The sequence below is a fragment of the Alligator mississippiensis genome, chromosome 8, assembly GCF_030867095.1.
Source record: "Alligator mississippiensis isolate rAllMis1 chromosome 8, rAllMis1, whole genome shotgun sequence".
NCBI lineage: Eukaryota > Metazoa > Chordata > Crocodylia > Alligatoridae > Alligator > Alligator mississippiensis.
In genome coordinates, this window is record NC_081831.1 from 65,989,621 (window position 1) to 66,012,708 (window position 23,088).

General features: G+C 42.4%; 1 protein-coding gene across 1 annotated transcript; it reads left to right on the top strand.

The window, feature by feature from the left end:
* Nucleotides 1–383: 383 nt before the first annotated feature.
* Nucleotides 384–16,249, top strand: FGF16 (fibroblast growth factor 16). Its single transcript, XM_006262570.4, has 3 exons — nt 384–993; nt 8,704–8,807; nt 15,274–16,249. Exons 1-3 carry the CDS (start codon nt 720–722, stop codon nt 15,517–15,519), a joined length of 624 nt encoding a protein of 207 aa, XP_006262632.1. The 5' UTR covers nt 384–719; the 3' UTR covers nt 15,520–16,249.
* The last annotated feature ends 6,839 nt before the right edge of the window (nt 16,250–23,088 follow it).

Below are 23,088 nucleotides of genomic sequence, written 5' to 3' on the forward strand. Positions count from 1 at the left end.
GTGGAAAAAAAACCAGGAGAGGGGGCCGGGGAAGTTGGCTGTGTGAAAGTTGCTGGGTTTGCGAGGAGCGGAGCGATCAGGGCCGGGCAGGACGGCCGGGCACCCGCCGCCGGGCACGGCGCGCTGGCTCCAGCCCGGGCATCGGGGGTGCGCACGCCGGCTCCAGGATTTCATCACCGCTTTTACAAGAACCTGCCAAAAGCTGTTATGCCTCAGTGCAATGTGTAGCTTTTTCCTGCCATTTTTTTTTTCATAATAAAAGAGGGAGTGAAGCCTTTTTTTTTCCCCCCCTCAAAAAAATAAAAAAGAGCCAAATGGATCAGAGGAGAAGGAAAAAAAAAAAAAAAAGCAATAGCCAAAGGGGATGCCAGTGAGGTGTGGCTTGCATTTAAATATCCAATATGTCAATGTAAGGGGAGTGTGTATGTATATAAAGTGCAGTTTGCATCTGGTAGCTGGACATAACCAGCTATGAAAGGCAAGAGGAGATCAATGCACAGGAAAAACTATACTTTTAATCAAGGCAAGGTCAGGCGCTCACATCGCACACGCTGAGGGCTGAGAAGTTACTTGAAGGCAGTGAAGCTCCAAGCTGATCAGTCATTACACACACACACACACACACACACACTTTTGTAAGAGAGACCTGCAATTTTTGCCCCGTTGTTTGCACATACACTCACACTCACCCGCACTGTGACACGCACCCTGCTATTGCCATGGCTGAGGTAGGGGGCTTCCTCGGCTCCCTGGATTTGGATTTGCATGGATTTTCCTCCTCTCTTGGGAATGTGCCTCTAGCTGATTCTCCTGGGTTTTTGAACGAGAGATTGGGACAGATTGAAGGAAGGCTGCAGAGGGGGTCTCCCACGGACTTTGCCCACCTTAAAGGCATCCTGAGGCGGAGGCAGCTCTACTGCCGCACGGGCTTCCACCTGGAAATCTTCCCCAACGGCACGGTGCATGGCACCAGGCAGGATCACAGCAGATTCGGTAAGACCGGCGTTTCCCGCGTGCCCTTTGGGGCAGGGAGCATGAGCAGCGGGAGGAGAGGAGCTCGGCGGAGCGGGCTGCTCTCGGGGTTTCCCCGCGGGCTTGCACAAAAGCAGGTTGAGGAGCCGGAGTTCACCTCCATTTGCCTCCACATTCCTGCACCGCTGCATGTGCCAAGCCCGCCTTCCCGCGCGGCTGAGCAGAGCAATGCTCCGGGAGCGCCAGGCAAACCCCTCCGGGGCTCATTCGCCCGGCTCGCATCACGGGGGCCGGGATGCAGGGTGAGCTCCGGGAACAGGTTACTTCGCCTCGGATAAGCCCAGAGCCAGGGGCAGTGGCTTAGGGCAAAAAAGCGGCTCTGGGGGCAGGTGATGACTCGTGCCGGGTCCTCTCCTGCAGGGACGGGCTCAGCCCCTGGGACACCCCTGCACTCGCCGCCCACTTAACGCCGCCCGACACCTCTGAACTTGGGTCGCTTCCAAGCCACGTGCTTGCCTCAGCTTATTCCTCTGGCCTTTGTAGTGTTATCATCCCTCACTGGACCCAAGGAAATGCCTCCCTGCGATTTTTTCTCACCCCCCCCCCCAGCAAGTGAGGGGTTAACCCCCTTTTCTCCTCCCCTAGAAGTACCAGGGAGGGGGGATACCCCCCAGGCCAAGAAACAGGTGTCTTTTCTCTGCTGCATACACGCGATGGCTCTGGAGCTGCCTGTTTTCTTTATGAACTTGTTCAAAGAGCCCAGCCGCCTGTCCCACATACAGAACTAATTACACTATTAATATAAATCATCCCTGGGATGGATATAATTAGAATCCTAAACAAATGCGCTCACTCCCCAGAAATGTGGGCATTTTTATTTTCAATTTCCTATTCTCCCCAGTGCTAAGTCATTCTGCAGGTGCACCAAAAACATGCTTGAATAATAATAAATAATAATAATAAAAAAGCAGCTCGCTGGCCGCTCCAGCTCCATTTGAACCTCTGCAGTTCACGGGAGCCAGGAAGGCAAAAGAAAGAAGAGACAGCCAAGTGCGGGGAGCTCTTGTCTTCTTGGCTTTGCAGATTTGGGGCATTCTTGCTTACTTGGCTGGTCCTGAAAAGTGTCCCTCCCCAAGCAGAATCAGATCAGTTTGCTGGAGCAAAGCCAGAGAGGGAGGGGGGGAAGGAAGGGGGGTTGAGAAAAAAAATTAAGTGACCTTCACCCTCAGGAGGAGGAAAAGAGAAAAGGCAGTAGGCAGAACACTACTGATTTACCTACCATTCAGGATAAAGCTGGAAAAGACTTCAGCGTCTGTATCACTGTCACACAATTACCGAAATCTCAAATGAGACTCTATGTAATCTTTGAAAAATGTATCTCAAGCCACAGGCACACAAGTACAGTAAGTTTGAATGGAGTTGAGAAAAACTCCTGCTTCTTTGGCATCTGGTGCAGGTGTCTGTGTAAACTATCAACAGGTCCCAAGCCAGTGATCTCAGCTGCATAGTCAACAGGTTGCAAAAGATGTTCTGGTGACTTGCTGTAGCATGCCATATTTTAACAGAGACAAACCCAAAATTGTTTTTTAGGGAGGACTTACTATTCTTTCTCTGAGCAGTAATAGTTTAGGGACATTTTTGTTGTTCTTGTTTTAGGCAAGGCTTTTGAAATGATTAAAAAACAATCCTGTGTACTGTACCTTGCATAAACACCAGGTGCAGGTAGTGTATCCATGCCTAAATCAACAAGAAAGTCATAACCTGCAGGTCAGAGTAAGGTACTAATAGGCTCATGGGGCAAGTGTTCTTTAATTACCTCCCGAAAGACACATATCTTTTCCCTTTCATCTCACAGCACGTGATCATTTCTCATATTAAGGGGACTGGAATCAAGTCCATTGTATCTGTGTATTTCTTTAGTTTAACCTACCTCTGCCACTTCCCAGTTCTTTTCTACTGGCTCTTTTTTACATATCTTGATACAAAGAAGCTACCTGCTGCTAATGACAGAACTTTTCCCTTTTCCATTTCTCATAACTTAAAATAAAGTTGTCTCTAAATACATTTTCAAAACTCCACATGAAAATGAGCTAAAACTTTTAATTAGTTTTGCAAGGTTCAAATTAAGAGCCAATCATACAGTACGCTCAATAAAATCAAGAAGTTAGCATTCCATAAGTGTTTCAGCAGTCGGCATCTTGCTACATAAAGTAGTCCAGACTTCAGATATAAAATATTATAGATTTCTGCTTCAGGGTTTTCCCAAAAGCAGTGTAAAATAAATAGTTATTTTTTGTAATTGCAGGGCAAGGCCCCAAATAATTAGACTGGAATCCTTGTGTTCAGATAAAGTTGGACTGAGCCTTGCTGCAGCAGAGACTCCAAGTAATAATGTACTGGCACATGGTATTCACCATCTGCATTCAGTAGCCATGAATATTTAAATTCCAATGCAACTGGTATGGTTTGCATTAGAATTTCATGTACCAATGCATTCCTGAATTTTGCATGCAGCCGCCAGAAAGAAGTGAATTATTACAGAAATAAGCAGACTACACAGTTCTGGGAGAGTGGACAGGCACGGTGAAGGACCTAGACAGTAGCAGAAGGGGTTCTTTTGGGTCCTTGTTTTATGTTTTCCTGGCAGCTCTATAGACAGATTTAGAAAACCCTGAGTTTTCAGTGCTAGCTTGATCAGGCTCACTGTCTTGGAAGATGCACTCTGATCTCATAAGCAAAGTTAGTTCTCCCCCAAGGATAACTCTTTGGGAAACCACAGTAACAGTATTTATCCAATTGCAGCTGGGATAAGGGGTGGAACTGGACTTGTTATCTATCTTGTAATGTTGGCCAGGATTCAGGAAAAGGCGGACCATCCCAAAAGTTAAACAGTCTAAATCCACACAAGGCATTAACAGTCTTCTTTACACGGAAACAACAGACCAAAGCACTGTTGATGTACAATGTGATGTGGAGGTCCTTGTCTCTGGGGACTAAGGGAGAGTAGAGTGCGATTCAAGGGATCCTTCCATTCAAAATTAAGTTGGCAGTGTCATATTTATGTAGAATATTTAAATAACTATTGTAACTATTCCTTTTTCTCTGACTAGGATTGTAGCTCCTCTGTTTGGGATGAGATACACCCCTCACAAACACATACTCCACAGGCTGAAGCTTATTCTTCCTTGAATAGAATTAGGTCAGATCCGCAGTGTGATTCTCCAGGATGTGTAGAAGAAAGCTAGCTGTTTTGCTAGAGAAATTCCCAGATGGTATCCTGAACCTAAAAGACCAGTCTAAACTATAATAGAGAAACTGGAAGTATTAGAAACCACGTGTTTGTTCCCATTGGTCTGCCAGGAACCTTTTCTGTGCCAGACAAAGGGATAATATATGAAAGCCTGAAAGGGTTTGGGGTTTCTTACGTTGAAATCAGCTCCCCAGTAAGAAATCCTTCTGTGAATGTAATCATGCTAGACTCGCTAGGGAAATATCCTTGCCACTAGGGACCAATTCCTTTCTGGCTTATGCCAGTTCTACACCACTGTTACTCCACTGACTTCAGAAGTTACTGGAGTTTATATCTGAGTGCTGAGGAGAGCAAGTCAAATTCCTCTCTAGACAGAGCTGCTAATAAAGTTTCTTTGAGAGGCTAGGGAAATCTGTAAAGAAAGCTCCTCTAAAGGCTTTGACATTTACACTCAAGTGCACCTGTTACTAAACAGTTGTTGAGGTTTTTAGCTGAAGCTTTAAGTTTGCAGACATTAGTACAACTGATGTTTTTTCTACTCCTATGCACATGAATATAGTTGTGCAAGGAGAGACAGGTGCAACCAGCTGAAATGCTCTTTAAAGATTCATTTAGTAATGTAACAGCGAATGTGTTCTGGCCATCAGAGAGGAGGTTAAATATTCAGTCCTTTGGTGTTCACTTCATCTCACTGGAGCCCTTGTGAAATCTCTCAAAATACTACCAAGAAAGACTCAAAGAGGAAAAAAAAAATAAAAAAATCAAGCCACAAATGAAGAAACAAGTTCTGGAAACTAAAAGCACGTTCTGCCATAAAAACACCCCACAACAGTTCGAAAGAAAATTCTTGATCTAGCCCCAGTGGCCACTCCCTGTGCTGGTGGAGATCACATGCATGAAGCTGCAGTTTTGTCTAGCAAATGGAGTGAGTTAAGGACAGGATGGATGCCCGCCCACATTTTTCAGCCTTCACTCTGCCTCCTGACTTCTGTGGGTTTAAGTTACACTCTTAATGTTATTTCAACATAGTTGTCTTTAGTTCACTTCTGTAAGTGCCACTCAAAAGATCAGAAAAGAGGAAGGAACTTTACAAGTGACATTGTCAGAAGGGATTGCCATGGGCATACTTGAAGAAATGTAAGTGCTTACAAAAATAGAAGTAGCCACCTATCCCCAAGTAGAATAAGCATTTGCTTACTCAGCCACTCAGAAAGAGGAAAAACAATTCAGTACTTAGGAAGCTAGCCTGGAACTGTGAAGACCTGGGAATCAGTTCTCACTGCTGCCATTGGCTTCTTTCCTGACCTTAAGAAAATTATGCAGGCTCTTCAGTTTTCCATCTGTGAAATCGGTGTAACAGAACATCCCGAAGTCACGAGGCAGATAAATGCATTAAGTATTGTGAGGTGTTCAGGTAAGATGAGAACCAGGGGCCAGAAAGTCTCCAAGCTAGAGAGATTCAAACTGGTAGGCTATTGCAGTACTTAACACCTACATAAAACTCCCAAACCATGTCACAAAGGAACATAATTAGAATAATCTCTGATCTACAAAAATTACAAAATGAATGAATGGCAGAGACAGAAACAGAAGCTGGGTCTGACTCCAAGTTCATGCTGCTTATCCGATAACACACATGACAGTAAGTAGAATACCTTTCCAAATCTAGAAAACAGCCAAGACCCTGGCCCCTGGGCGTTCTCAAAAGCACTTTCCCATTGCTGAGTACCAACTACAGGTTTCCTTTGCTTTATGCTGTGCATGCGTTCCTGAAAAATGGTGCATAACTCGAATTCGCATAAAGGGAACCCACTTTACAATGTAACAAATAAGGATACGTTCCAAGACCTTGACTGCACTGACCCCCAGACCCATTTCTACCACTTTTACAAGTCAATTTTGGTACTCACCAACTAAGCACAGGGTGCTATCATAATGGGGACGGCAACTACAGAAACACGTGTTGCAGACAACAAGCGAGGAGCACATATCCACACAGGAGACTATATTTTGGTGTGCGTCACTCCCACAATGCACCGCACAAAGCAGCTGACTGTGGGCTTCCACCACACCTATCACATGAGTGAATTTACCTCACATATAACACATTTTTGGTATTAAAAAGGGCATCACATAAGAGCGAATTCGCAGATTCAGAACCCACATAAAGTGAGGAAACCTGTAGTTATTCATGCATCCCTGTATGCCCTCTCATTGTCTGTAGGGAACACCAGTCTCCAACCTGGGACACTTACTAGTATAGGAAATATAGGGCAGGAGCTCTCTCTCTAGAAAACAAATGATTTCTCAATCCTGCTCACATATCTGTTTGTAGAAAGCACAGAAACTAAGAGGGGAAAAACCCCCAAAATTGTATTTTTCCTGTTGTACAGTTGTGTCAAATATACATTCAACTGACCTACTGTTGGGGCAGAGGTGTGCCTGGAGCAGTAGCTTATTCTCCCAATCTGGAATATATATATGCAGATGTACTGTTTACCTGTACAAAATACCAGTGCTAGTCCACAAAGATGTAAAAACGAAGCAACAAAAACGGAGGAAAACTAGGAGCCTAAATATTGGCTCCTGTCAGTATTTCAGCTCGTAGAAAAAGTGAACGTCCTTCCAAAAGTCCTGAACACCCCAGAACAGCCCCCAACTCCTGTGGGCCCATAGATAGGGTAGGGGATACATTGGATTAGATAGAAACTGCATACACAGTTGGCACACAGAAGGGCAAAAAGGTCCCTTTTTTTTATCAATGTGGATAGAATAACACAAGAGCCGAGACAGATTGGGAAGTAAAACAAAAAGATCTTGTATGGGGGAGCGAAGCCTACCTCACAACAACCGGCATGACACAGGCGTACAGCAGAGCTGAGTGACAGGTCGCACTGTGCTCGAGGGGGCGGAGGTGGCTGTCATGGTGTAGCTGCCCTATATTTAGTTATGACATCCATGCCATATGAAAGAGATCACCTCTACAAGAGGTGATACCCATCCCAAGACGAAGGGGAGCAGTTTCAGGTTTTGTGACTCCTATTAAAGTTAGCAGGAGTCGGGTGGCTAAACATCCCTCTCGCAGCGCCTCGGGGACTGCATTCGAGAGAAGCTGCACGAGGAAACATGCCCGGGATAGCAAGGTGCTTTCACCCAGCTCTGGACATGTAGGAGCTGTATTCATAGACTCTGAGCCTCGTTAAAGGTGCAAACACCTCCTGGCCTTGGCCGTTTCTCCCCCACTCATTTAGAGAGAAGCATGGAGGAGTGGGGAGCCAAAACCTCTTGCAGTGAAGCAGTGCGCTGCAGCCCAAAAAGAGCTTGTGACCTCTGAACTGGGAGAGCAGGACACGATCCAAAAACCTCTCATGCTTTTACCTCACAACATTTTTTGATTGAATGGGCTCTGTTTTAATGTCAGTGTTGCCACCATTTGCAATATTACTGCTGCTGTGCCCGTCTTGGGGTGTTTATACTGGTTTCATAATAAAAGGATGACAACCTGCTATTTTTCCCTTATTCAGAATGGCAACCATCTGCTATTACTGTCAGTAGAGCTAATGCCATTAAAAGAGCCACCATTTTCTTTACCTGTAGCAGGGAAGGTGCCCTTAATCAAGCTGGCTGATGCATCCAGTGTTTTCAGTGAGATGACGCTATGGCCCATGCAAGTGTCCCTCATGCAGGCTAGACAGGGACCCATTAGACGGAGGACTGCGAGGAGCCTATGGCGGCACGTAGGAAGAGTGGGAAGAGCAGGGGACAGCTTTATGGGTGGTAGGAAGGGTGTTCAGAGGACAGTGACATGATTCAGAGATGGAAAAAGGTAGAAAGGCAGTGGAAAGGAAGGGGTCTCCCTGTTGAGCTGCCAAGGAAACGGCCTTTGTACCTGTATTTTTTACTCATGAGAGCTCCTGCACACTCTTAGTTTGGGTGGGGGGGAAGAGTTCATTACCCTCAGACTAAAGAAATATTGAATAAAGCTCCTCACAAATTTATTTTAGAGCATCACATGATTTCCAAGCCACTTTTGGAGATCTGACTCACCGTGTTTGGACAGACAGAGTTGGCACTGCTGCTCTCACCATAACTAGGAAGCGCACCAAGAACAATAATCACTTTTCTTTCCATGCATAATTAAAGTTATCATAATGGAGGCTTCCAAAAGGCTCACGAACATTTAGCAGATCAGATACAAAATCTACTCATTAACTGTCCTGTTCTAGGAGGACTGGAAGCTAGCAATACTTCTCAAATAAAAAACAATTACTCCTGAATCTTGTAAGGCTACAAAACTTTGCTGAGGCTGTTAAAGTTCAAGTCACTGAGTTACACTTGGGTGAGCTGGACAAGAATCAGGTGTATAGGGACTACATGAAGCTCTGTAAAGTGTTCTCTGAGGGAAGGCTGGTTTCTTTTTATCACTTGAACATGGTGTCAGTTTTGTTCTCTGAATGATCTGGATTCCTTTTAACTTCTAGGGATTTTGGAGTTCATTAGCCTGGCAGTGGGACTGGTTAGTATCCGTGGGGTGGATTCAGGACTCTACCTTGGAATGAATGAGAGAGGAGAGCTGTATGGGTCGGTAAGTTTAAGGTTTTTTGATACTTGCAATATGAGAATCCAACAGGGTCACTGGGAGCTGCCAGCCATCCCCTATTCATGTAGTAAACTTCAGGCCCATTACTGCCCTTCAAGTAGGGTCGCCAACTCCGAAGCTATTCAGGGAGATTTTTTTTGCCAACATGACATTATGTCGTTAACCCGTTCACATCTTATTAAAATCTCCCGGATTGCTTTCAGTACTCATTGGGAGATTGATGCCGATTCCGGTAGTCTCACACCCAATCTGGGAGGGTTGGCAACCCTACTATCCAGATGCTTTCTGCTGTACTGTGGATGTCACATTGTTCTGCCTCATCAATGATTCCACCATTATCATGTTAATAAAAAGAGAGTTGATGAAGAAAAGCAGAATAAATAAAAACTACAGTCTAACAAAAAAAGACAAATCTGGGAGATAAAGAAAGCACTGATGGTGTGATGGTTATACAGCGGTTATTATTGACAGTTATTGAAATAGCTCTGTGAAGTTCACTTGTGGTTCTGCCTTTTGGAAGAAGTGTAGTAAAAGAAAAGTTAGAATCCATCACAGCTCTGCAATTGAAGAATCCCTTAATGCAGCTACAAACACCTACTGAAACACACACAGCACAGTCCATCAAAATTAAACTATGTCTACATGGGGAAACATGGCAAATCTCCCATGAACTTGAATAAGGTTAGTTTCCCCTTCTTCCTTTGGTTTAAACATGTCTTCTTTTGGTTTAGCTTAAGCCAATTCCTAATTGATTTGAGATAAACCAAAACTAATGCATCCACAGAGTCTTTGGACTATCAATTAAACCAATGCACCTTTTTATGTAGACAAGGCCTTTCTGTTGCTGCTACCCCTCACTCTTACTTCAGATGCTCAACTGGCTTTAATTGAGCCCTCCAGGCTTTGTCTTCATCCATATCTGCACTGGCATAGTTTCCCCAATATAAATCTTTGGATGCACCCACTTAATTTTGAAGGGTGGCTCAGCCCTTCAAAAGCACTTGAAGCCACAGCCAAATAAATTTGATTTAAACAAAAATAAGGATGTCTACCATTTCTTTAGGCTTTGGGTTAACCATGTTAGCTTAATATCACACTGCAAATTGGACAGGTGTACTTTGCACGCAGACAGAACTTTAGTCTGAAAAAAATAGCAACAACAAAACAGCATTTCATCTTTTCCTTCCCCCTGCCAATCCTGTTGACCTTCATGAAGTGAAGTATCAGTGTGTGTGTGGGGGTTCATTTAAATGACAGCATGCATAAGCAATTTCACCCTTTCCCTTACATTTCTTTTTAAAATAACCCGCCCAAACAAAAATTAAAGGCAGGGCCCCTCACATGCATAACATTAAAGTGACCTAGCTAAACACACGCACAAAAAAGGGCAATAATGGTTTCATAATAAAAAAATAATTCTCATATATATAAACTGCCCAATAGACTGTTAAATACACATTTAAATATATGATATGGGTGCAAAGTATGGTTATAAAATGTTCATACTCAAGCCTTAGCTTTGTTTTGCAAAGTCATAGTCCTTCACATAATTAATTATTGTTCATAAATTAATTGTAAAATAATTGTTAAAGAAATCATTGTACTGATCAGTCAGGCTTGGGGCTACACTTTGGTAAGCACCCATACGAACTTGTAACAAGGCACACTTACATTATAAAGTGTTCAAAATGGAAATTTGAAATAAAGGTCCACCAAGCAAGGTAGCAAATAAAAAAAAAAAAGACAAGAGCAGCAATAATCAGAACACACATCAAGCAGTCTCCATGGCTCTACATTATTGGAAACTTGGGTTATTTTTCCTTTCATAAGCTACTCATGAATAATTATCAACTCACTCTAACTGTCCTACAACCTATCCTACATTAGATGGCTGGATTTTTGTATGCCTATCAGCATAAGTAAGGATAGCATGGCAATGTATTTCATTACATGTGCATAGTACAGGCCAAAAAACAAGGCACTTTTCTCTCTGAATTATGCACTGTATGTTTGTGGATTAGAAAGACAGTTAAAAAAAACACCATAGCATTATACCTACTGGAGAAAACAAGTAACACACATGCAGAACCCTTCAGGTTTAATGCCTAGGAAGACTCTTTGAAATCACATTGAAGTGAGTACATTTTCATGTATGTACTCAAAAAAAAAATGGGTTAGAAAGTTTAAGCACCACAACTAAAGGAAACCTAAATGTACATTCTGGTCACTCAGCTTTTACATTTATTTTCATGTCATTTAAATGACAGACATGGTAAAGAACAATGGAAAAATCAGATTTTATTTCAGAAAGTAAGGTTTTAACCCAGAAGAGTTGTACAATTACAATGCCTATTAAATTTGGTGCGAGTCATGTGCTTACCAGCTCTTGGAATCAGAACTAATAGCTATACTATTGAAACTAGGAATTTAACTTATTTCCTGCTCTGGGAGCCCAGTCGTTGCTGTTGTAAGGCAACAGTTTCACAATCCAGCCAATCATATTTGGACTGCCTTTATGTCATGCGACAGAAATGCCAATATCATATTAGTCAGACACAGAATTGATTTCCATACAAAATGATTGTAATTTTCTGCCATCACATATCACTGCATTTGCAATTGTCCCTCATACTGGTCAGATACCTGAAAAAGATGAAACAGCAATAGCAAAAATAGTAATATCACCAGCCTTATGTATTAAAAAACCAGGAGTCAGGACTTAAATATTTTTAAAAGCTAAAAACAATTCGAGTTTCTTTCTCTCTCTCTCTTTTTTTTTTTTTTGTGGTTTTCTGAGTCTTCTGAGTATACTTAGATCATATATCAGGCTTTTCTTTCCAATCAAGGAGGCTAGAATATACCTTTTTAATAGCATATTTGCTCATATACTACAAACCCCCAAATAAGACAAGCACCTTGTTTTTGAGAAGACAGAAGGAAGAAAAAAGATTTTTTTGCAGAGTTATGACTGTGTAGAGCAGGAACAAGGCTTACATACCCTCCCTTTCTCGCTTAAGCAAAATCTGAAACCTTAGCTGCTGCTTAAGACTGGTCTCTATGGGCATTTTTACACATGCTCCAGGGGTAAGCGATGCTGCAGTGTCTCGTGTATCAGCACCCCATGCTTCAAAGTGGCAGTAGGGGTGCTTGAACTAAAGCTCATTCAACAAGTTTTAGTTCAAGTGCCCCTGTCACCATTTTGAAGCACAGGGACACTCGTACATGACACGCAGGAGGCTGCTGGAGGCACAGTAATTACCGCACTTCAGCAGACTTGATTAATCTGCTGTAATTATAGTGTGTCAGAGCAGGATCTGCACTCCTGTGCAGGCACCCCAAGAGTGGATCTGTGATTTTGAAAAGAGTAGGAGGAACAGGCTGCAAGGCTGTGAAATAGAAGAGAAACCAGGAATAGCTACCAGACAGCAAAATTGCCAGGAGAAAGGTTAGCTTGATTAGTGGAATATCAAGACCATTAAAAAGGATGGATGGTCATTAACACCTATGGAGTAAGGACTCTCAGCTGCCTGGAATAGGAATGCCACTGCTGTTGCCAGGTGGAGCAGGAGTTAAAGTGGGATGCTCTCTAGGTAATTTCTTCCTTATCTCCAACTTAAATTTCCTCTGCTAAACCAGAGAAACATAACTATTTAGTCCCTCAATATTTCAGGTTCTCTCTCTCCATTTAAACCATTTTGTGCATTTCTAAACTGGCAGTCAATGGCACATCCTTTGTCAGACAGAACCCAGTTGTCCTTTTCCAGTTCAAAACATACTGCTATTCACACAACTCTGTCAGCTTTCTGCATTGTTCACTTCATGTAAAAGGAATAGCATGGAAAAGGAGTAACATTTGTATAAAGCAAACCCATCAATAATGATGTGCCAGCCATACGAACTGTAATCATGATCCATTTCTTAAAGAATATTAATCTAATATTTAGAATTTTTCTAATAATAATCTAATACTTAGAATACTTAATATTTAATACTTTCTAATAATAATCTAATACTTAGAATATTTTCTAAGGAAAATTTCATTTGTTCTTTTTAAATTACTGAAGAAAAATAATTAGCTGCACTTGGAAAAAAAAAACATCAGTAAAAAAATTACATCCAAGTGATTCAATTTATACTACTTAGGAAAAAATTTTGGATGGGGGCTTCCAACAACATAGAGAATCAAAGTATCACTTTTCAGACAAATGAGGGTTCTAACAAAAATGTTGGCACAGTCATAGCTACAGTTAACCCTTCCACTCTTAATAGACCTCTAATATTCTGATCGTGCTGAACACTTTAAGCTCTTTGGGGCAGGAGCCATCTTTCTGTTCTGTGTGTACAACACCTGGCAACAGAATCCTATTCTATCATTAGGGCTTTCAGGCATCATCACAATTCAAATAAAGAATTATCTAGCAGGAATCAGCCAGGCATTCAAAGCACATGACAAACATCAGGTTTCAAAACACTAGTGCATTAAGTACAGAAATGGGGGATGATTAGGAATTTTGACCTGGGGTCTCAGCACGCCAGGTGCCCCTGTTTGGTTTATTTTTGTTTATGGGTCAAATGGCTTTCATATAAAACTTACTACTAGCTTTCATTTAGAAGGAAGCCACGACAGGGCTATATTACTGAATAATATCCTTAAAATACAGAAACACCACTGAAGAGAGCCTTGTCAAGGAGTATGTGCAGTCAGATAGGAAGGATGTCTGTCTTAACTTACCGTGGCGCTGAACATTTCTGGGGGCATCATTGAATGTTGCACCATTTTACAGATAAAAAAGTAGAGGCAGCTTGTACCAGTTTAATCATTTACTTAATCATGTCTAAAATGGACTTAAAATGATCATTCTTTACTATTACATCTGGAAACAGAAACCTAGGTTGTCAGGGCCCACTCTCACCTCTAATCACTAAGCCACATGTGAGATATGGGGTGCATCTACATGTGCAAGTAACATAAAGCAAAAAACTCTAGCACATATCGCACTGGAGTTTATTGCTCCCAGGCACCACGTTTACACATGTGCCTGGGACTGTAGTATGTTGGGCCAGGTTGGAGCAGCCCCAGCTAGCAGGGGACCTAGGGGCCAGCCTGTCAGCTTGGGGCTGTTCCAACCTGGCTCAGTGTGCTGCAGAGGGGCTGACTGGGCCACAAAAGTGCTTCACTATGGGGCTACCTAGCAGGCAGCCCCCACACTGAAGCACCTTCATACCCCAGCCAGCCCTGTCAGTCTACAAGCCCACTGCTGTGCAGTAAGTAACGCCATTCCAGGATAGTACTTGTATTTACAAGTACTAACCTATAGGGGTGTTTATTAGCGTACTGCAACCTAATAGGGTTGCACATGTAGGCACGGAGACTTTACTGCAGAGTTAATTAGTCCGTTCTAAATGTCTCATGCAGATGTGCCCACTATGATACTGTTTGGAAACCTCAAACCTCACAGTGCCTGTAATATTGTAATAGCTTACATTTACAGAATGCCTTTCATCACCAAGAATTCCTAAACCCATTACAAGTGTCCACAGTGGGGATACAGTTATCTGTGGGACACATGGATGTTCTGCTTTTATTTTTTTGATTGCCGGACTCCAGCATAACTAACACAGCCTGCAGGTTCTTAAATGCCTCTTATTAGTAGCTCTGGCTGGCCAGGTTCAGTAGGACAGAGAGATCCCAATAGCTCCATCTATTATTTCCTGTTCATGCCAGCAACTCTATCACCCCAAAATCCCCGTACACTGCAATGATTTTTCCCAGGCTGCCACCAGTCGCACCACAGATCTGGATCTGGGCCAGTCTCTGCCACAAATTTTCATGGATTAGTATCCTGTCCGTAGCTACTAAGCATTAAGGCCTTCTTTCATTTTGGCCATGGACCACAGCAATCTGCTTTTTTCAAAAGATTACAGGTTATATATTGTTTTCATTATATTATTATTATTATAATGTATATTATTATGTGCCCTGAAATTTCAAAGTGCAGTTTACTGCTATTTAAACCATTCAGATGAACCATTCCCTTTTCTCTTTTTGAAATCTGGTCAAACAGAGGAACTCATACATCATGTTATATACACAGGACAGGTCCTGTGCTTCTAGCAATCAGCAAATGGTGCTTTCCACAGGTCTTTGTAACAGCCCTCAAAGCAGTGCTTGGATATGGGCTTTTATCACTTCGGACCCATCTTTAGAATTAACTAATGGGAAATTAAGCATGTTATGAGGCTGCACATGGCAGTGGACAGTGGCTATCGTTGGAGGGAGCCAAAGTTAGGAGGCCAGACAGTTGCAGAATTTGAGAAGGAAGAAGGGGGAAGAAATGGAATTTAAGAAGAAATACCAATTTGATTTTCATACATGCATGTATTTTTTCATGTATTTTCATGCGTGTATCTTTTCTCTCCCTTCCCACCTCTTCCCCAATCCCCAACACAGAAGAAACTGACAAGGGAGTGCGTTTTCCGAGAGCAGTTTGAAGAGAACTGGTACAACACATACGCCTCGACCCTGTATAAGCATCCTGATTCTGAGAGACATTATTATGTAGCTTTGAACAAGGACGGCTCGCCCCGTGAAGGATATAGGACTAAGAGACATCAGAAATTCACTCATTTTTTACCAAGACCTGTGGACCCTACTAAAATACCTGCGATGTACAGAGACCTCTTCCATTATAGGTGATGTTTCCTGCAGCTGCCCAGTCTGTACATACTTGGGTTCCCAAGCTTTTTCCTGGAGCACTATATTAATAGTCATTCCATCATTCCTATAAACTTAGATAACATAGAAAAGCACTTATGTTGAATTCAACACTGCCATTCCTCATTGTTTAAAGTGTATATCAAAGCTGGGTTATTTCTGGGGTGGGGGTGGGGAATGGGGAGGGAATCCCACATATAATCTTTCATTTTCATTCACTTTCTTTACCTGATGGCTACAAAAACAGGTGAAATATTCAAATATAAGGGATGATTGAAAACCAGCAAACAAACTTGATCACAAGAAAGAAAAAGACCACAGAACTGATACAGATGCTGCTGATAAGCTTGGAATGGTCGGTGACCTATTAAGAAAATGGCCTTCAAATGGTACCCTGCTCAAGTGGCCTTGGGGTTTGCTATGGGGATTATAATGGACTGGTCCTGATGTGTGGTTTTTTTCCTGCTGTTGGGGTGGAAATGGGGGTGGGGAACATTACTAAGATGTAAGCATGGATACTGTGCATAAGGACAAAACTATTTATAAAATGTATATGATATTTATTTTATATATTTATTTATTTCAAAATAATTTTATTTTTAATGAGAGATGTTATGACCAGATTTTCATCAGAAAGAGTAAGGTCCTACTGAAACAGGAACAAAATGAGTTTTTAAGAGCTTATTGGCAATAAAATTGTCTTTATATTGTAGATTTCTCGCTAATGTGTTCTTTTGTTTGACTACCATGACAAGTAATGGTACGGTGTTTTCTGTTGAGGTAAAGACCACCAGAAGTCCAGAAATAGTTATCCAAAGAGAAAGACATATCTTAAATCCAGGGCTAGTGGACAAGAGTAGTACCTTGTCAGGTCATGATTAAGTCATCAGAAAGTTTTGCTGGGGCATTTTGTACTGGAGCCAGCAACTGGAATGCAAAATCCTGGCCTCCATTAATATGAATGGCAGAACTCACGTCAACTTATGTGCAACCACAATATCCACAAGGAGCAGTAAATCCAGACTTCACTTAATTGTATTATTGTAGGCAAAATAAAATAGTCCCCTGCAAGATTTAGCCCCCAGAGAAGTCAGGCAGTGAGTGGCACAAAGACCTGACTCTCTTATTGGTACTGGACATTAAGGAGATGGACAATTACATCATGTTCAGAACAACTTCACCACCTTTCCTTTGCAGCCTCTATATAATACGTTGCATTGAACTTCAAAGTACTTTACAGACGAACGCTGCACTGCTAGCAACTAGCTGAAGGTAGCTCAGAACAGTTCTGATTGCATGTGTGACATGTACTTATATTGTTTTTTCAGAAACACAGCTAAGCAACTCAATGAGGACCAAAGATCTATTCTAAAACTAAATATAACATTGAGAAAACATACTGAATAACCACCTTGGCTATCAAACCAAACCAGTATTAATGCTGGTAAAACTGTCAAACGTGGCATCTGAGAGAAAACCAAAGAAGAAACAAAGCAAGAATCAGAACAATAGTTTTAAAATAAACAATTACCTTATAATAGCAACAGTGGTGGCAAAGGGCATTGCTTGGAGGTTAACTACTATTTGGCATTACCTTGTCAGCTCCTTTCCAGACAGGCTTCATTGCTACAGCTAACAGGCCCCAGTTCACTTTTGATATATGCTTATGTTCGGTTGTCCTTAGCACATAGGTTATATAAGCACATATTTACCTTCTTTGCTTTCTTAAGTCAGAGCTGGAAAGTGCTATTCTACCTGGAAGGGTGCTCAGAGAAAAGACCATTATGGAATAATTAATTTTGTCCAGGGTAATGTGATAAGCTTTCAAGAGAAGGCCCTGATTCAGCCCAGCATGAGCATATCTGTAACCACTGCTGAACAGAAACAGTCTTTCTGAATTGGGGCCTACAAGTTGATTCTACTTGTGATTTCTGATCATTAAACTAGATTTAGGTGCTAGTTCTCACATGCCCCTATCCCTGATAAAAGGGTTGCAATGCAAATTAGCCCAGTGTCTCCCAGTCAGGTCCTTGATGCACCTGTGCAGCGTCAGTGTCCTCATTGGATGATTAGAACATGGTGAGCAGTTCTGGAGATGAGGCCCAAGAATCTTACTCCCCTCTTGTTCCCTAGTTGTGGGCTGATAGGAGTACAGTAGTCTTGTTAATTTTTTTTTTGCCACTGAAGTCAACCAATGTGATTCTCACTGAACACGAGAAGCAAATCTGTTGAGTAGAAAGGTCTAATTTTTATGTAGTCACTTCCCAGAATAGACTTGCACTTGAAGAACAAATAGCCAATGAGTTTTGAGATACCAGCCCACTCAAAGCTCCAAAGTGGAGCTCTTGCTTTAAAATGTTTTGCTTGCAACATGAAATCACAGTTTTTACTGCTTAGTTTTGCTTTGCTGCCTTCAGAGTAGTTAGCTAAAACACAACCTCTTTAGGTCTAAGTCATGATACCACTCATAGCTTAATTTAAGTGAGGGTGATTATTGATCAGCTCTTTGTACGTGTTATGTTGTTAACCAAACTCTAGCTGATGATCCCAGTTCTCACCTGCTATTACTTTCCCTTCCTGGTGACCTTGCCAGTTCTTCGCAGCTGCACTGAGCCATCTCAGACATTTCCATACTTGCAGCTCCACGTAGGCGATGCAACAACCAACGCAGACAGCAGACTTCATGTTGCAATGAAAAGATTAAACGAGCTTTACCTGAATGATCTAAATGTGAAGGAATTTAATCCAGCGTTTGGAACAAAAATGTTTATTTACTTTTCCCTCTGAGTCACCCCTGAAACTTCTCGTCCTCGGTGGCTATGTCAGAATCCGAGGCAATGCCATTTATGGTAACTGTCCCAAGTGTGCCCTTTACCTTTCCCTTATTTAAAAAAAAGAAGTCAAAACCTGACCTTGTAACCCCTTCGCAAAGGCAACTGCAGCTAACATCTTGGGGGGGATTCCAGGGAAGCAGGACCACAAAGCTTTTGATGCCCAGTCTGCACGCATAGGCAGGCTACCTTCCAAAGAGCAGAAGACCCAAGGAGGCGTTTCCGTTTGGCACTAAGTTAATGGGGCTGACTAACTAAATAGCCGGGACTGCTTTGCAGAGTCAGCCACAGATGATTCTGCCTGTGGCCTCTGTTTCCCCCTTCTTGATTCACTGGATGTTGAACACAAGTCATTTTACAGGCAGATGATGTTAGCACTTACCTGCTGCTTTTCATCTTCAAAATTTTGAACAAACAGCTAATAGGAGTTGAGAATATTCTCCAAGTAAAGTGAAAGGCCAGTCCTGACCTCACTGTGGCCAAGGTAAATTTTGCCATGGATTTTACAGGAAGCAGGATGTGGCCATAGGGTGTGATAAGGTAGGTGAGATGACTCAATGCATCGATTCTAACATGCATGAACTTTTGCTTGTGTCAGTCGTCTTCCTCTCAAGTATCCAGTAGATTCTTAGAATCAACAGATTCCTACTGCAAAAGGATGAAGGGAAGTGATAAAATCCATCCTAGGAGCCTGTGCTGCAATCTTACTGTTCACACAGGAAGTCTACCAAGAATTTCTTGAGCTTCTCCTTGAAAAGGGCTCCTAATTTTTTTTTCCATAACATAAATGTTTTGCATGAACTGCATCATCTTCAAGGAAAATTCTGTCACGCTTATTAACCAATACTGGCTAATGGATACTTGCTGGGTTTAGATCCTGAAAAGTATTTAAGCATAGGTATGCTGGTGACTGGTATGTTATCACAGGGAATGGATCACCACATGTCCTGTTTCTCATATATTTCCTCTTAAGCATCCAATACCTGCCACTGCTGGAGACGGGACATTGGGCTAATTAGCCTTTGTTTTGATCTGACATGGCGATTCTTACGTTGTGTAGCCCACAGGGCTACTAAATGCTAACATCATCAAGCACCTGCTTTGCTGAATCCAGGCCTCATGGGGGCCACAGATTTTGGCTGCCTGTTAAGCAGGTCTGTGCACTAAATGTAATGTATTTTCCAAGGGTATCACTAAATGTGATGCATTTTCCAAGGGTGTCAGCACCCTGTAACTACAGCTTCTGACAAGAAAATTAGTACAGATATATTGGAAATGTGAAATTGTAAGTCTATCCGTAGCTCCTATGCCTTGCATAGATTTCAGCTGGCTTCTGCAATCGGCACGATAGAGAAGCATAAAAGGCGTTGGCTGAAATGCTTTTCCTACAATCAAATAATTTCTATAATGAAAATTCCACACACCAGTTGCAGGCAGATGGGTCTCCAGGGTGCTGTGCAGCTCCTGGTAGGAATGTTCCATAGGAAAAAATGTTTGCAACGCTTCAACTTGAAACTTTTTTCTTAACTTAGTAAAAGCAAATGCTAACGTATGGTTTGGGTTTGCCTTCGTATTGTTTCCTTATGTTTTAAAGTTTAAATTTCTCTTCTTAAAAATCTCCCTTGAAGGTAAGGCTGAGCCAGCTGGGTGCATGACATCATCAGCTGGAGGCTCCTTTCTCCCTGTTCCACATCAGCAAAGTCCTGGAGATCCCCCTGCTCTAGATAGGTGTTAAAAATAAACCATAAAACTGTTATTCCTCCCCCAGGAACCTGAAGTCTCAAATACTGCCCATCTCTTAAACTATTCTACCCTTGGCAAATGGCAGGTTTGAAAAGAAGAGCACCACAGGAAGGAGGTACTGTGGTGCACAAAGAACTAAACGGAGACACCAATTTAAAAGTATTTGTCCATACAGCCAGTTGTGGCAGAATTAGAACAGGATCCTGATGTTGGGTGAAGTCACGCAAAAGAATTCAGGATTATTGACATTGCAGGATATATCATGAGGCCACAACCACAGGCGATCTGATCGTATCACTACTTATTTATTAACCGTAGGCCTAGGTTCTTTATCCATGGATCAGGACCCTGTGGTGCCAGCTGTTGTACAAACATAGACAAAAACAGTCCCTGCCCAAAATCTAGAATTAAGACAATCAAGAAGAGATGGATGTAGACAGACAGGGAGTACCAGGAAGCACTGCTGCTTAGCTTGCTATGCCATGACCTCAGCACAGAAGCAGCCTAAAGGTGGTAGCATCTTTGTTGGTACCACGACAAAGGAGAGGTGTGAGGAGGGCACGTCAACCTGGAGGATTACGTATGGCAAGCAGAGCATGGCATGCCAAACCACTGCCTAATTAGGAAAAAAAAGAGTTTTGGAAATGCTAGTTCTTTCTCCTGCCTCTAGTTGCCCTCATGAAAAAGGTTGAGGATAGTAGCTGTCGTACCTGCTGCGGTAGATTTACAAGGTTGTCTAAACACAAGACCTAAGGTTCTCATGTTCCTTCCCATCTATATAAAAAATATTTATTACATCCAGCAGATTAATATGTAGGGTACAGTGGGCACACGCTCCTACCTGTTTTGCTGTTAACATGTATAGGCAAGAATCAGAAAAATCTGATAAACATATTTTGTGGTATTCTCAACAGTAATAAGTGGTTATTGTCATTGGATTGTTTGATTTAAGCCACATGGATCACTTAGCATTTCACATTTGGTGTCTTATAAAGCAGTACTGCACATATGTGCAGCTGTCAAAACCAGTTTTTAAAAAATAGCAAACTAAGAACACTAGGATCTTAGCCTAAAATGGGAGCTGAGCACCCTCTTTCTATGAAATCAATACATTGGAGGCAGTCAGCATCCCTCAGGTTCATGCCTTCTATCTGTCCCACTCCCACACAGCAAATCTGCTTTTCTTTTTACTACATTGCAATTTAGTTAATTTGGTCACCAGGCAGAAGAAATGGGTCTTCTCAAATCTTCCTGCTTATGGAAGATCTCCATAATAACGTGCGATACATTGTCAGAGCGTTCTAGAGACCAAACATCAAGGAAGTTGGCAAACTTAGTCTCCCACAGACTCTGTTAAATTGCCTAGGGTGGTCATCATCAGCATACTCCTTGTGACTGGGGGCCAGGACTACTGGCTATTTATACAGAAAGTAGCCTCCTCTGAACCCATCTCCTAGGCTATGGTCCCCCTTCAGATCCAGGCAGCATGGGTCTTTTGAAGTCATGCTGGCCTTGAGTGTCCCACTAGCATTTACTCTGGGACGTGCCCTCAGGCTGTTTGTGCTTGGTAGCATGGAAAAGCAAAAACAAATGCTCATTACTTGAATGCAAACATTAATGACAACATCAGCACTGGTGCAGAGCTGGAAAGGGACAATCTGAGGACAGAACTATTTTCTTACCTGCATGGACTGATGAGGCTGAAGATGCTACACTCTTTTCCAAACACTTAACTGACACAGCATGGGATTGTTGTTCTGCCATAAGGAGATGAAACATTAGGTGGATCTCTCTCCCCAAAAATCCTATGTTCCATTTGTGAATTGACCTTTGTATATGCCACTCTTGAGAGGTTTTGATTGCGAGGATCAGATTAGAACGGTTTAAAAAAGGGAAAGGAAGTATTTTTTCCCTTACTGAACACCTCTTACATGCAGACACACCCACTTCCCACACCTGGTTTAGCATTAAAAGCCTTAGCAGAACTGTGCTCAATCTTCATGGACATCTACTTTCCATGTAGAACTCACCATTCAACTTGGAAAGCCCTCCAATACATGTGTGGATCTTCCACCGGGTTCAATGGAAATTGCCATATGTATAACCAAGAGATTATTTACAGAGATTAAACACAGGGGCTCCCTGCATTGATCCTTATCACACAATTTATTGTAATGAATTTTATTGTGTATGAAGATTTTTGTTTTCATGTCACTAGGAAAGACCTTCCTTGAAAGATGTACTTTGGCAAATTATGATTGCACTATTTTACAGCAGAAATACAAGTGCTTTTCTTCATGAGCCATGCATAGGAGTTATTTTGTGGCTGGTTCCAGAACAGGAGCCAACTGGTGAATAAAACAGGATTCAGTAGCCAAACAAGGACAAAGTTTGGGGTTTTCTTAACAAGACTGAACTGACCTTTATGATTTCTCATACTTGGACAATTCATCATCTGTGGTCAAAAATGGAAAATACAAGCATGGGCGCACAGTAAAAACCATTTAAGTGAAGTGCTTTATCAGGTGAGACCTTTTGACGCATAGATTCTACAAGTGTTCTTCCTGAACAAAACATGCAAAAGGTAGCTTATACTTGAGAACAAGTCAATGATGCTTCATTCATAGCTCAGGGCCGTCCCATTTCTAAATAGCTGGGGGCTGTGCGCCGCACCAGCAGGGGCTGAGTTAGTGAGAGCCACAGGCACTTGGGTCACCCCCACCTCAGCTCACTCACTGCACTGCACTGCAGGCTGCTTTGACCCTGGGGGTGGGAGCATCATGTAAAAGCCTAGGGTGGAGAAGGAGCCTAGAGCCTCCAGCTGCAGCAGAAGCCAGAGCAACAGAGGGAGCAGCAGCCAGGTAGGTGGCCCCCAGGGCACCAGCTGGGCAGCCCTGAATTTGCGCTTCATGAACCCCTGTGCACCCTAAGAGATTCCAACACCACGGTTTAAAAAATGCATCCCAAGGCACATGAA

Coding starts and splice junctions, on each gene's coding strand:
- FGF16 (XM_006262570.4), top strand. CDS start 720: ATGGCTGAGGTAGGGGGCTTCCTCGGCTCCCTGGATTTGGATTTGCAT. Junction 994..8,703: donor GCAGGATCACAGCAGATTCG/GTAAGACCGGCG, acceptor TTTAACTTCTAG/GGATTTTGGAGTTCATTAGC. Junction 8,808..15,273: donor GAGGAGAGCTGTATGGGTCG/GTAAGTTTAAGG, acceptor TCCCCAACACAG/AAGAAACTGACAAGGGAGTG.